This window comes from Ambystoma mexicanum, chromosome 3p (assembly GCF_040938575.1).
Source record: "Ambystoma mexicanum isolate Mex_15411 chromosome 3p, UKY_AmexF1_1, whole genome shotgun sequence".
Classification (NCBI taxonomy): Eukaryota; Metazoa; Chordata; class Amphibia; order Caudata; family Ambystomatidae; genus Ambystoma; species Ambystoma mexicanum.
In genome coordinates, this window is record NC_090925.1 from 664,861,383 (window position 1) to 664,873,623 (window position 12,241).

Sequence of the window (12,241 nt, forward strand, 5' to 3'; positions counted from 1 at the left end):
CCATGCATGCTGTGCGGATTGAAACATTACAACTATGAACATATTTTGACATCAGGAGGTGTAAAATAAAAGCCAGCATCTCTGCTGCTCAATCCCACCTAATCCCACATTGAACGTCAGTAGGAATTACGATTTTGAAAAAAGATAGATGGGAGAGTGGATTGTGGGTCTGGGTTCACTAAACTGTATCCTGGCATCCAGGGTTTACAATGTATACAGTGTTAAATGCATTTGTTTGTTATGCCTGGTGGTATGTCTGAGGGAATGTCCAATCAATTATCAGACATGAAAAGTGTCCATTATACGGATATAACATATTTCAATCATAGAACAATGCAGTGTTAATCTTACCAGAGAGCCGCCACCAGCATTTCCACCAATGCCCTAAAGGAAATAGACAAAATGTTCATGATTAAATAGGACCACTTACAATAAATCACACAGAAAGAAAACGGGACAAGGTGAAGAGATAGATAGGAGAGTGGATTGTGGGTCTGGGTTCACTAAACTGTATCCTGGCATCGAGGGTTTACAATGTATACAGTGTTAAATGCATTTGTTTGTGATGCCTGGTGGTATGTCTGAGGGAATGTCCAATCAATGATCAGACATGAAAATCGTCCATTGTACGAATATAACATATTGCAATCATATAAAAATGCGGTGTTACTCTTACCAGGAAGCCACCACCAGCACTGCCACCACCACCGGCATTGCCACCAAGTCCCTAAAGGAAATAAACGAAATGTACATGAATAAATAGGGCCATTTACAATAAACCACACAGTAAGAAAATGTCACAGGCTGAACATAGCAATGTCCTTCCCCAACCAGGTTCTTTGTTGTATAATGCATCCTCTCAGTAATCAGCCATCATCCTCAGGCTTTGCTTCTACTTGTGTGTATAATGTCAGATGTCAGCGATCAGCATCTTTCATCATGGGTTTACTGACTTTGGAGCCTCAGTTTGCTTGGCCAACGGTGCGTTGCTCTGGATTTTGCTGCTTCCAGTGCACGGATGTTAGGAGCTACCTGCGAGTTGTGCTCCAGACCTTCATTCCAATGCCTCCTTATACACATTTATTGAGGTGATAGAGACATGGTTTGGTCAGGACCTGCTATTCATTGAAAGGTTCCCGTGCATTTCCGCTGTGAATATGCCTGTTTGTTGCGTCTGGACAGGAGGGGATGTAGGACAGTCATACAACTGATGCATTTTTAGACAAAAGTGTGTAGGCACTCTGCTAAAAGTGCTGTGATCATGGGGCGGCAGAGGAATTATACGTGGGCCAATGTTTAATTGATGGTTTGTAAAAGGGCCCAAGTACCTCCTACAAGTGGATACCTTACTTTTCTCCCATGTATTCTCCGTTTGAGGTGGCCATGTCTAAGTTGTTGGGTTTTCTTGGACTTTTAAATGTTACCATAAATGTGAGATTTTGGGATGACGGAAACTGGCCCTGTAGACACCTGTTCCTTGAGATCAAATACCTTCTGCCTGTTTTCTCAGGAGTCGACACTCAATATAGCTTAACAATATGATTATCGTTTGTATTTTCAGTTCAGATTGCTTGTGGCAGCTGGTAATTCAGCTATCTACTTGTTAACCATAAAATCAGACCCAGCCAATGTATATTGTGCAACTGCTTTTCATAAGGGAGTCCTATGTCTGGTTTTTTGGATTCAGGCAGAGGGCACACACATCTTTGCACTTTCTGATTATTGTTGCTTAGAGAAAAACATGCTTTTGTTCCAAGCTCAATATCTTCACATGTTTAGTCATTTTAAGGTATATCTCCCAACAACAGGTGAGCAGCACGGGCTTATGTTGACTATTTTCTCTGTCCAAGAAGAGTGTCAGGTGCCAATATACATGACTTATCTGTGAGGAATTTGACCATCTAGGGTGAGTGCGCTCACCTGGGATTTTTTGATTTTCTGTTAAAGGAAAAGGCATGATGGGAGACCAACCTCCGAGAAATGAGTGCAGCCATTCCGCACCCATTTAATCTGCTTCCCACACCAAACACATAAGTCACCTGTACTATGGGAAGACACAGCCTACAGATGCCGTCTTCCCCTTCATATTCACATGGAATGTGACAGCCCTGGGTACATCAAAGCATTCCAAGAAGGGGGAAGGCACACTTTCCTCCAGCCATGAGCAGCCTAATTAAAATATCAAAGGCTTCATGATTCTGCATTCCTTTATTCTCCAGCTGGTGGAAGTGCATACTAATGAGAGATAATTGAGGCAAGCCTGCTGAGTGCGCTTGGTTGCAGGAGAGACAACAGGAAGGCGGGACTAACACCCCTTTGGTGTGCAATGTGTCAACTTGAAGTTAGTTCCCACCCCTCCGTATGAAAAGCAGTGAAATGCATGTCTGGGTCCACTAATTACCATAGGCAAACCCCTGCAGAGCTGATCCCTTTCAGAGGGGAGAAGTATGTGGTTTGCAGAAGATTGGAAGTCTGCTCCCAGAACCTAATTCAAGGGAAAACCTGTGCTTTAATCAAGAGTCACAAAGGGCTCAGTTAACCAGGGAGACACTTTGATCTACAACAGATAGGAAGATGGGTGAGACTTAGGTATATGTGTCACCCCCTTGTCTGTCCTGTTGCAGAGCACTCTGGTCCTGACCTCTTGCATAACAGAGGATTGTTGGTTGGGACCCAGGATTTGTTCATTAAGGTAGGCTTAGTGTACACCAAGCACTGGGGCCCATTTGGCTTTAAAAGAGGGCTGAACCCCTCACTTAGCAGATCATCTGAAAACTTTGGATCCGAGCTGAGGGTACAGTCTACCTTACATCTTTGGCAAGTGAAGGAAGGCCAGGAGTTCCAAGAGGGAAGCAATATCCCTCCCCTAAACATCACACTGGGAACAGAGGGAGATACTATACTCAGAGCACCCATCCAGCAGCTCAAGAACTGGTACCCAGCCAGCACACAGCATGCCCTGCTAGGTTCTGACAGCAAGCTTCCTAGGTGGGAAGTGCCGGATAGTCTCTGGACAAAGGACAAAGCCGTTGCCTGCTAACACCCTCCTGATCTTTGGGCCGTCCGTCTTGAAAGGATACAAGCCCTGCAAAGAACGTAGGAGTCCCACACAAGCATCATCCAGCGTCCATCTTCACAAGGACAATTTTGAGACAATCAAGTCTTCGAAACGCATCCAGCTGCAACGCTGACTGTTGTCACGCTGCAGTGACCAGAGCCATCCGAGACACCTCAACCAGCATTCCAGATCCGCCAACTAGCACAGTGACAACAATTATTGACCCTGAGCCAACATGCTGGACAGCCTGCAGACGTCCATCCAGCCTCACTTACCAAACTTCCTGCCGCCTCGTACCTGCAGTTGTCTCCCACCACTAGATCTGTCTCAAGGGCTGTGAAGCGCCCTGTAACTGCCTTGATGCCGTTGAGCAACAAGAATTTCTTCAGCACCAGGTGCATTGTGGTTCTGCCCCTCTGGTCCTTCTTTGAAGGCCCCTAGAGACAATTACGACGCTTTGCCCTTTGGTGCTGAAACCAAATAATCTTGAACTGTAAGACGGATTACTTTACCAAATACCCTCCTGTCAGATTCCAGAGGGAATCCCTTTCCTTCATGAAACTGTCTGTCCTCTGTGTTCCTTTACAGTGTGAATGGTAATTTTAGTGTGCTAGAACTGTCTGTTGTACTATTAATAAAGTAGATAGTTTTATACATCCTTGACTGGACATTGCCTATTATTATTGGGTATAATTGTATTTTTGCTGTGTTGCAACTAACCAACGATCAATGACCTTTAGGAGATAAGCCTGCCGTTCTGTCCACGTTACAAAACAATTGGACAAGGAGGTCTTATAATTCACTTGCATTCCAATCTGTTCGAATCTCTTCTGGTGTGCTAGAGGCGTGGGGTTGATTGATTGTTTAAATACCGATATTCATCCCTGGACCCCTGGTGCCCCGGAAGTTGATTTATTACATTCTTATAAAGTAATCATCTATCCAACTTTCAGTTGCATTTATTCAGGTGCACTTGGTAGTTATGTAGATTTATGGCCTTTAATATGGTCATTGCCAGTTGTCTTCCTTAATGCGGAATGATGGCTAAACCAGGCATTGAGTACTAACCCTGGCTGACTACTACTTAAGTACTTAAAATGGCGCACTGGCCAATTGTGGCTTTACTTCTCAATCCCACCCACTATATTCTAGGTGCCATTATAAAATGGGTATGTCCATCCAAATTGCTTATATGTGTAGTTAAATCATCAGAATAATTGTGTTTAGTTTGGGATCCATTTGGGTACAGTTCTTTTGAAAATCTACTCTTTTCACTCCTGTTCCACATGGAACTGCGGCCAAACTCCATTTTAAACATGAGCGGCCCTTCAATGATGATTATATTTTGAGGTTGCATTGTCTAACTCTGTAGAGGTAGAATGCAACAGTGATTTAAGAGTTAGAACCTGAATAAAACACCTGCAGTTGACTATTCCCTCTGTAGAGACCTCCCTCTAATGCCTGTTAAGCTTAAGAAAGCCACATTTGCATTTACCCATGAAAACGATAGGATCAACATTCAATGAAAAAATATGTGACCTAATCTTCTAACATCAGTATGTGTATCACCTGGCCCACTCTTTCTACATGTTCCATGCCTACCAAATACACAGATAGGAAGGATCATAGAAACATTACCACTGCAGTCTCCTCTTTAAACCTAGCTTATCCCTTGCCAACTTCTATTCCCATTGAACTTTAAGTGCAAACCTCCATTCTTGAAAACATATTCAAGAAGAAAGAATGTTCAGGACAGATTCCCAATCCTCCCTACAACCAATGTCCCACCTTGTATCATGATAACAAAAAATCAAACACTCAATAACAACATAAAAGTAAGATAAAATGGAAGCTCATCTCTCTAACTATATGCATAAATGAAAGTTCTCATACCTCAAAATGATGTACCTGCCTCTACTCTCGCCCATCAACCAGATATTGTGTTAATGAAAAACATTGCATTTAGAGTGGTGGTTCACTTCCCAAACGATTTGTAGTAAAAAGAATGATGCAAAATGCGATTGTTGATTTGTTTTCTCTAAACTGTGCATAGTGAGAGGTGCACAATGAATAGTGTGAATGTGTTCCTATGTAATGCATGATGCACTTTCTAAGCGCATATGCAATTCATGTTAATACAATTAAACTGTTGATTATAAGGCAACAATATTTTGAAATCATGCAACAATAATATGTTAAATTTACCAGAAGGCCACCACCACGTCTGCCACCACCACCCTACAGGAAACAACGAATGTTTTATGAAGAAATGTGTTTATGGACAATACACCATCCAGTTATATAATGGCTCAAAATTCTCACCAATAGCTCAATAGCTCGTAGGCTAGCAGATTAACTTCAACTTGTGTGTAGATAGCATATGTCAGTGATTGACCTGGCACACTAGTCTTGCAATATTTTTATATTGGATTGTAGAATGTTGTACTCGTTTTTAGTAAATGTTCCCTTGGGTCTATCTGTATTTCTCCTGTTTATGGTCTATGAATGTTAGGAGCTACTGCAAGGTTGTGTTATAGACCTGTGCTCTGGTGCCTCATCACACACATTTGATGGGTTGGTAGACAAAATATTCCATTAAGACCTTAGGATTTTTATGATTGTGACTGTCTGGACAGGAGGAAATATCGGGCAGTCTCTACTATGTGGCTGAAGAAAGGTAGTCTGAAGTCCTGCAACCAGGGCTAACAGAAGAGTGTGTTTTCTCATTTTAAGTGTGCTTAGTCTAAGCGCCATGGGGATTATGGCACACTAATCATGGTTTTGATCATCTCTGAGATGTTGTCCTGTCTGCAGGGTCACCCTACATTGAGACACAAAGTAGTCAGCTGGAACATCTCTCGATGACATCTCAGTTGCCACATTACTTAATTACATTGAAATGTTCTTTGATGAGCGTAAGGCTATCTTTTCTCATGCCAGCAACGTGTTAGGTGTCATAAGGCTTTGATGCCGAAAGTCCTCATTAAAGATATACATTTTCTATAACCTATGAATCTTCCAGTCTGATGCAAGCATTATGTTTAAGGATTTGGAAACGGTCATCCATTGAAACTAGACTTGCATAAAGGAAAGGAGCAGCAGGTGACCACAAAATAGAGATGTTGCCCTGTCCGACGGGCCACCCTACATTGAGACACAAAGCAGTCATGTGGAACATCTGTCCATGACATCTCAGTTGCTCCATCACTTAATTTATTGAAATGTTTTTGCGATGTTTGGAAAGCTCTCTTTCTTATGCCAGTGCATGTTATAATAAGGCTTCAATGCCAAAAGTCCTCACAAAATATATAAATTGTCTATAACTTGTGAATCTTCCAGTCTGATGAAAGCATTGGAAGCCAACTTCCAGAAAGAAAAGCAGCAGCAGGTGACCACAAAACGATAAAATGCTATTAGGATTAGTTCGAGCCATAGTGCTGGAACATGGTTTTCTATAGATGTTCGTTTTTTTTCAGAGAGGCTAGGTTTTGAGTGTGACTCTGTAATGAGCTGTTCCTTGAGATCAAATACCCTGTTCACTTTGGATCGCAACTCAGAAATCATTTCAATCTTCACCATTTTAGAGTCTTTAAGTCTTTTATTGTCTATTTCTGAGTCCCACCACACTAACTGTGGCAACTGTAAATACTGAGATCTACTCTAAAAGACTTGTTGCAGGCTCTCCCGAGGAATGTTGTATATTTGTTTTTCATATGGGTGCCCCAGGTCTGCTTTAATGAATTGGGGCTGCGTGCCATAAAATCGTGCCATCAATGTGATCATTGATACATGGCTAACTGGTAACAATCAATTGTGCGGCCTCCTCAATCTGTCTACCTACCATAACTCTTGTCAGACTGAACAGAAATGATGTTCTTCAGCATAATACCATAATATTAATGTGACAGGTGCATTTATGGCACACACCTTTACTCCAAGAGTGGCTTCTTGGAGCTGAGAGTAGATCTTTATGTTTAACCAACTCAATGTTTTGTGCCATAATACACAATTCCACTTCCCCACATGTTGTATATTGGCTCCTATAACTGTAAGATATTAACTTGAAATGAGATCCTTCCTATGGTTGCTACTAGGTTTAATTTGATGTTCACAAAAGATGTATGATTTAAAATGTGTGAGTCTCGAGTGGCTTGAGGTATTTCCGATAGATAAATGGCACATTATCATATGTGCGAAGCCTATGCAAATGGGCATTTCCCTGACCATATGCAGCTGCAATCAACGTTCTAAAATGATTATTCATTATCAGTTCATTATTGACAAATCTGTTCTATTATCCTGTCAAATCAAATATCTCATCTACTGACATAAATCACTTCAATCGGCCATTATCATTCTGATTTACAAAAAAGACAACATGTATTCAGATCTACCTAGGCAGAGATTACCTCAGCTTGCCTGGCCCTTATACTTGGGGGTATTTTTTTACATTGATCTGGTGTAAAAACAAGCCGCATCAATGTATTGTCTGGTTTGCCTTTGTTGTGGGGTCTCCTGCTGTATTTGTGCTGTCTGTCTGTTTTTATGTTTGTATTTGTAGTTGCTGGATTTGTAGAGCGCTTTCACCAAAAGCACTTGACAAGAGGACCATTACAACAGTACCATTTTTAAAAGGAAATGATGGAAGGGGTGCAAGTTCAACAGACGTTTTAGAGGAAGAAAGAGACAGAAAAGAAAGAGACAGAAAAAGGTGTTTTTTAATTGTGTGCACTAGATGTTGCGGTATACAAGGAAACAAGACAGAAAAATATAACAATGGGCAAGACTGTAGAGGTCTTTATAGACAAAGCAAAGGAAGTGAAAAAGAAGATAGGTCAAACAATGAAGGTAAGCAGAACGAAGCAAGGGAGTAACAGGGGAGCGAGGTGGCAAATGGAGGAGGATAGCTGAGTTGAAAATGGAGTGTACAGGACTAAGATGTGACATAGAAGGCTGAGGAGAAGGGCAGAGCAGTATTTAAGCCGAGAAAAGGTGAGAACGTAGATCATGTTTGGCAGCCAAGAATGAAAGGAAATGGTGGGCATTGCAGAGATTATAAAGATGGAAATGGACGGCAGTAATAGAAATGTGAAGAGAGAATGAAAGAGAGGGGTCAAAAATTACCCCAAGATTACGAGCAGAGGAAGAGAAAAGAAGGATGGAAGGTGAGAAAAAAAGTCGTAGGAGAAGGAGAGGGGGGACAAGGGGAACGAAAAGTTCCTCCGTTTTCTAGGGATTGAGGTGAATGGAATGAGTAGCTTTCCAGGATTTGCTGGTCAGTAGACAAGAGGAAACAGTGTTATGATGAGCTGGGGAGAATGCAATGAAAGAAAAGAAAATGTGTGTATCATTTCCATTCCTCTCTGATTGCAAAACGCCATCCTTGAAAAAGCATTCAAGAAAAGAGACTTTTCAAGATGGAGTCCTGATCCGCCCTCTAATCCATGCCCAGTTTTGAATCGTGCTAACAAACAACATTGAAAAGTAAAACAATAAGGAAGCTCCTCTCTCCAACTATACGAATAAATGAAAGTTCTTACACCTCAAAATGAATTACCTGACGCGACTCCTGCTGACCTACCAGATATTGTGTAAATGAAAACAAATGGCATGCAGTGTGGTGTTCCGCATCCCAACTCCTCTAACATAGTTGTGGGACCAAGGTCTACATCAATTAAAAAAGAACAATGTGAGGCGTGATTGTTGATTTGTGTTTTCTAAACTATGCATAGACTGCGCTCCAACATGAAAAGTGTGAATGCATGCTTATTTAATGAGTATATAACAACACTGTTTATAAGGCAATGATATTTTGAAATCGTGCAAAAATAATATGTTAACTTTACCAGAAGGTTGCCTGCAATGCCCTACAGGAAACAAAGCACATGTTATGAATACATATATTGAATTACAATACACCATCCAATAAGACAATGTGCCACTGTTCAGCATAACACTGCCTTTCCCAACAGATATTTTTAACATATGCTGAAACATTTTCACCAATAACTCGTAGGCTAGCAGATTTATTTCAACATATGTGTAGATGTCAGATGTCAGTGATTGTCCTACTTTTGGATGGAATTCTTCATAACAGGATTGTAGCATTCAGAGCTCCCTTTTCAGGAACTATTTCCTCAGGTTTTTCTATGCTACACCTGTTTATGGCCTATGCATGTTAGGAACTAATCCAGGGTTGTGTTGCAGACCTGTGCTCTGATGCCTACTCACACTCATTTGATGGGGTGGCAGACACACTGTCCCATAAGGTCCTGGTTGCAGCTGTGAATCTGCTCTACAGTTTCACTGTGGAGTTTAATGATGTCAATGATTTTAATGATTATGACTTTCTGTACATGAGGGACTATCAGGCAGTCTCTATTGTTTGGTTGCCGAATTCTCTGAATACAGAAATATGGCAGTCTGTTTGAAGTCCTGCAACCATGGCTAGTGGAATAGTGAGTTTTTCGTATTGTGTGTTGGCAAAGTCTAAGCTTCATGGACAGTATGGCACACTAATCATGGGTTTGATGATCTCAGAGATGTCCTTTCTGACGGGCCACCCTACATTGAGACACAAATCAGTAGGTTGGAACATCTCTCAATGACAGTTGCCTAATCACTTAATTACATTGACACGTTCTTTGTGTGTGGAAGGCACTCTTTCTCATGGCAAGAGTGTGTAGGTTCTCACAAGGCTTCCATGCCAAAATTCCTCATCAAAGATATACACTGTCCATAACTTGTGAATCTTCCAGTCTGATGCAAGCATTATGGTAAATCTTTAGAAGTAATCATCCATTGGAACTTGCCTTTCGGAAAGAAAAGGAGCAGCAAGTGAAAAGAAAATAGGCGAATGCTATTAGGATTAGTTTGAGCCATAGTGCTGGAACAGGGCCAATGTTCATTCTAAGCTGTGTGCAGCTGCACTTGGCAAGATTCCCCCTGGGTACTGCTCTGAGGTGTTCAGGCATCGCACACAGACAATTCCCACCTTTCCAAGAATTAATAATGCACAAGTCGCAGCAGTTGACTGACGTTTGCTTTCTCTCTTCTTAATGCTAAATTATACTAACTAGTTACAATATTGTGGTCTAGCCTACTTATATTACAATATTGTGCAAGCATGATCTTATATACCTACAAACCCTAAAACAGAAGATAGCCTCTAGGGGTTAAAACAAATATGAACATTTGGCTCCAAGAACTGAAATTCTAAGATCTAACTAAGATTTGCCACCCCACAAATGACTTCTATTCTTGACTGTACAGCATATATACTTTATTACTCAACTTTCTGCCGCAGGATACATTCAGCTGTTAACAGACAGCCTTGAATCTGCCTTCCTTGGCTGTGCGAAATATTACCAGGATTTTACCTCTGTCCATTTGTTTTACGTTTGTTGTAATATAAACACAATTCACGCTCCGTAATCTCTCTTAGTCATTGGGGGTCATTCCGAGTCGGGCGGTAAGGGCTAACGGTCACCGTTAACGAGACCGGTGCCGTTAAACCCTTACCGCCCTACTCCGAGTTCCCTTTGCGGGTTGGTACTTAACGCCTGCTTTTTGCAGGCGTTAAAAAACCAACCCGCAAAGGGACCTAGGAGCTAATTACGCCTTCCCCATTCCCGTTGATCCCTATGGAGCAAAAATGGGAATGGGGAAGGGCCCTTGGTGAATGGGGAATTACCGACCCCGCCAACCTTGGAATGGGGCGGTAATTCCGCCATTCACCATGGCGGAGTCGGAAAGATAACGGCGTCAACCAAGGCGCTAATAGCGCCTTGGTTAAAGCCAGGGTCGAAATGAGGCCCATTGTCCTTTGTCAGAAGTGTCACCCACACTCTGTAACCCAACTGTAAGCTCAAATATCATATACTAACTGTAAGTAACCAGGCTACTTCCTATACTTTCCTATACTTCCTATAATGTGTACATATGTCCCTCAGGTGCTTTGAAGCAGTACCCTTGCATGTTAACAAATTAGAAAACTCAAATAAAAATGTATTTGCTGTCTAAGGTTTTTGAGTAGGCAAATATCATGCTCAGCCTCTCCTACTTTAGCATGCTAACATTACCCTCTAAGTGGAGTGCAACATTGCAATATTATTTACATGGCCTGCAAGGGATTATGGCATATGCTTGACACTACTCCTGAATAGCATTAGGGCAATGGACATTCATATAGCTACAATGCTTTTCACGCCATCTGCATGCTTTCAAAGTTGTCAAGGTTCCTTTGGGCAGAGATCTTAACATATTTTGCCCATAGGATTTGTATGGCACTTCCAGTGATCTACCTGTATAAGATCATTTAAGCTTTCTATATGTTCATTGTAAATTAGTATTAAAATCCCTATTGTATGAGATGTTATACAAGCATCATCTTCACACCACTCTCCTTCAGGATTTTGTTGAAAACTCGCTGCTCATTGCATGGTAGGACTAAAACCTCTTGTGTTTTCTATATAGAAAAAATAGCAGAAACCTTTCAGAAATAAATCTGAATAATTGCGTACCAGAGTGTCACCAACCGTCTTCACAAGACTTCCCTGCAAGAGAGACAGAAAGAGTATTTAGGGAGTACCAACATGAAATATAGCCTAATCTATCTTGACTTTCACACATTAAATTTTGAAATTGTTTACACAAATAAGAATAGACCAGTGTTTATCAATGATTGTGAAAAGAAAGTGCCAGTGTCATGCGTAAAATAGATCTTGGCATCTTAATTTTTCTAACACATTTCACAATAGACATACATTCCACAAAAAATTATTGAGTACATCTTTTATAGGGTTCATATATTTTTGGGTTCAAATGTCCCATTGGTGTTTAGTAGAGAATGTTGTGAGCCTTACTATGTTGTTGCCTTAAATGTAATGGATGGTCAACACTTACAGAACATATGAGGGCTGGGATTTGGGGTTTCGTGAAAACCAAGTCCTATTAGGCTCTTTTATTATAGACCATTGACAGCAATGGTATGGCCACCAGCACACAGCAGAAATTTCATGGGGATAAAGTCTTCCACATAGATTCCTCACTTTTTCCGGGCAGAATGGCAATTGTGGCAATTTAATTTTTTTTGTTTATGTTCTACTGCTTTTTTTAACCACAGAAAACAGGGGGGAGACCCCTGTGACCAACGTACTCCCCAATCATCCCCTTCTATATAAC

General features: G+C 41.3%; 1 protein-coding gene across 1 annotated transcript in view; it reads right to left on the bottom strand.

The window, feature by feature from the left end:
* LOC138579940 (uncharacterized) overlaps window positions 1-12,241 on the bottom strand; it is a 256,110-nt gene that overhangs the window by 182,345 nt on the left and 61,524 nt on the right. The window contains exons 10-14 of the mRNA XM_069650158.1: window positions 11,581-11,613; window positions 8,905-8,925; window positions 5,264-5,296; window positions 677-727; window positions 352-384 (exon numbers count right to left, since the gene is read on the bottom strand). Coding sequence (XP_069506259.1) covers window positions 352-384; window positions 677-727; window positions 5,264-5,296; window positions 8,905-8,925; window positions 11,581-11,613 — 171 coding nt within the window. The remainder of the gene's footprint in view (window positions 1-351; window positions 385-676; window positions 728-5,263; window positions 5,297-8,904; window positions 8,926-11,580; window positions 11,614-12,241) is intronic.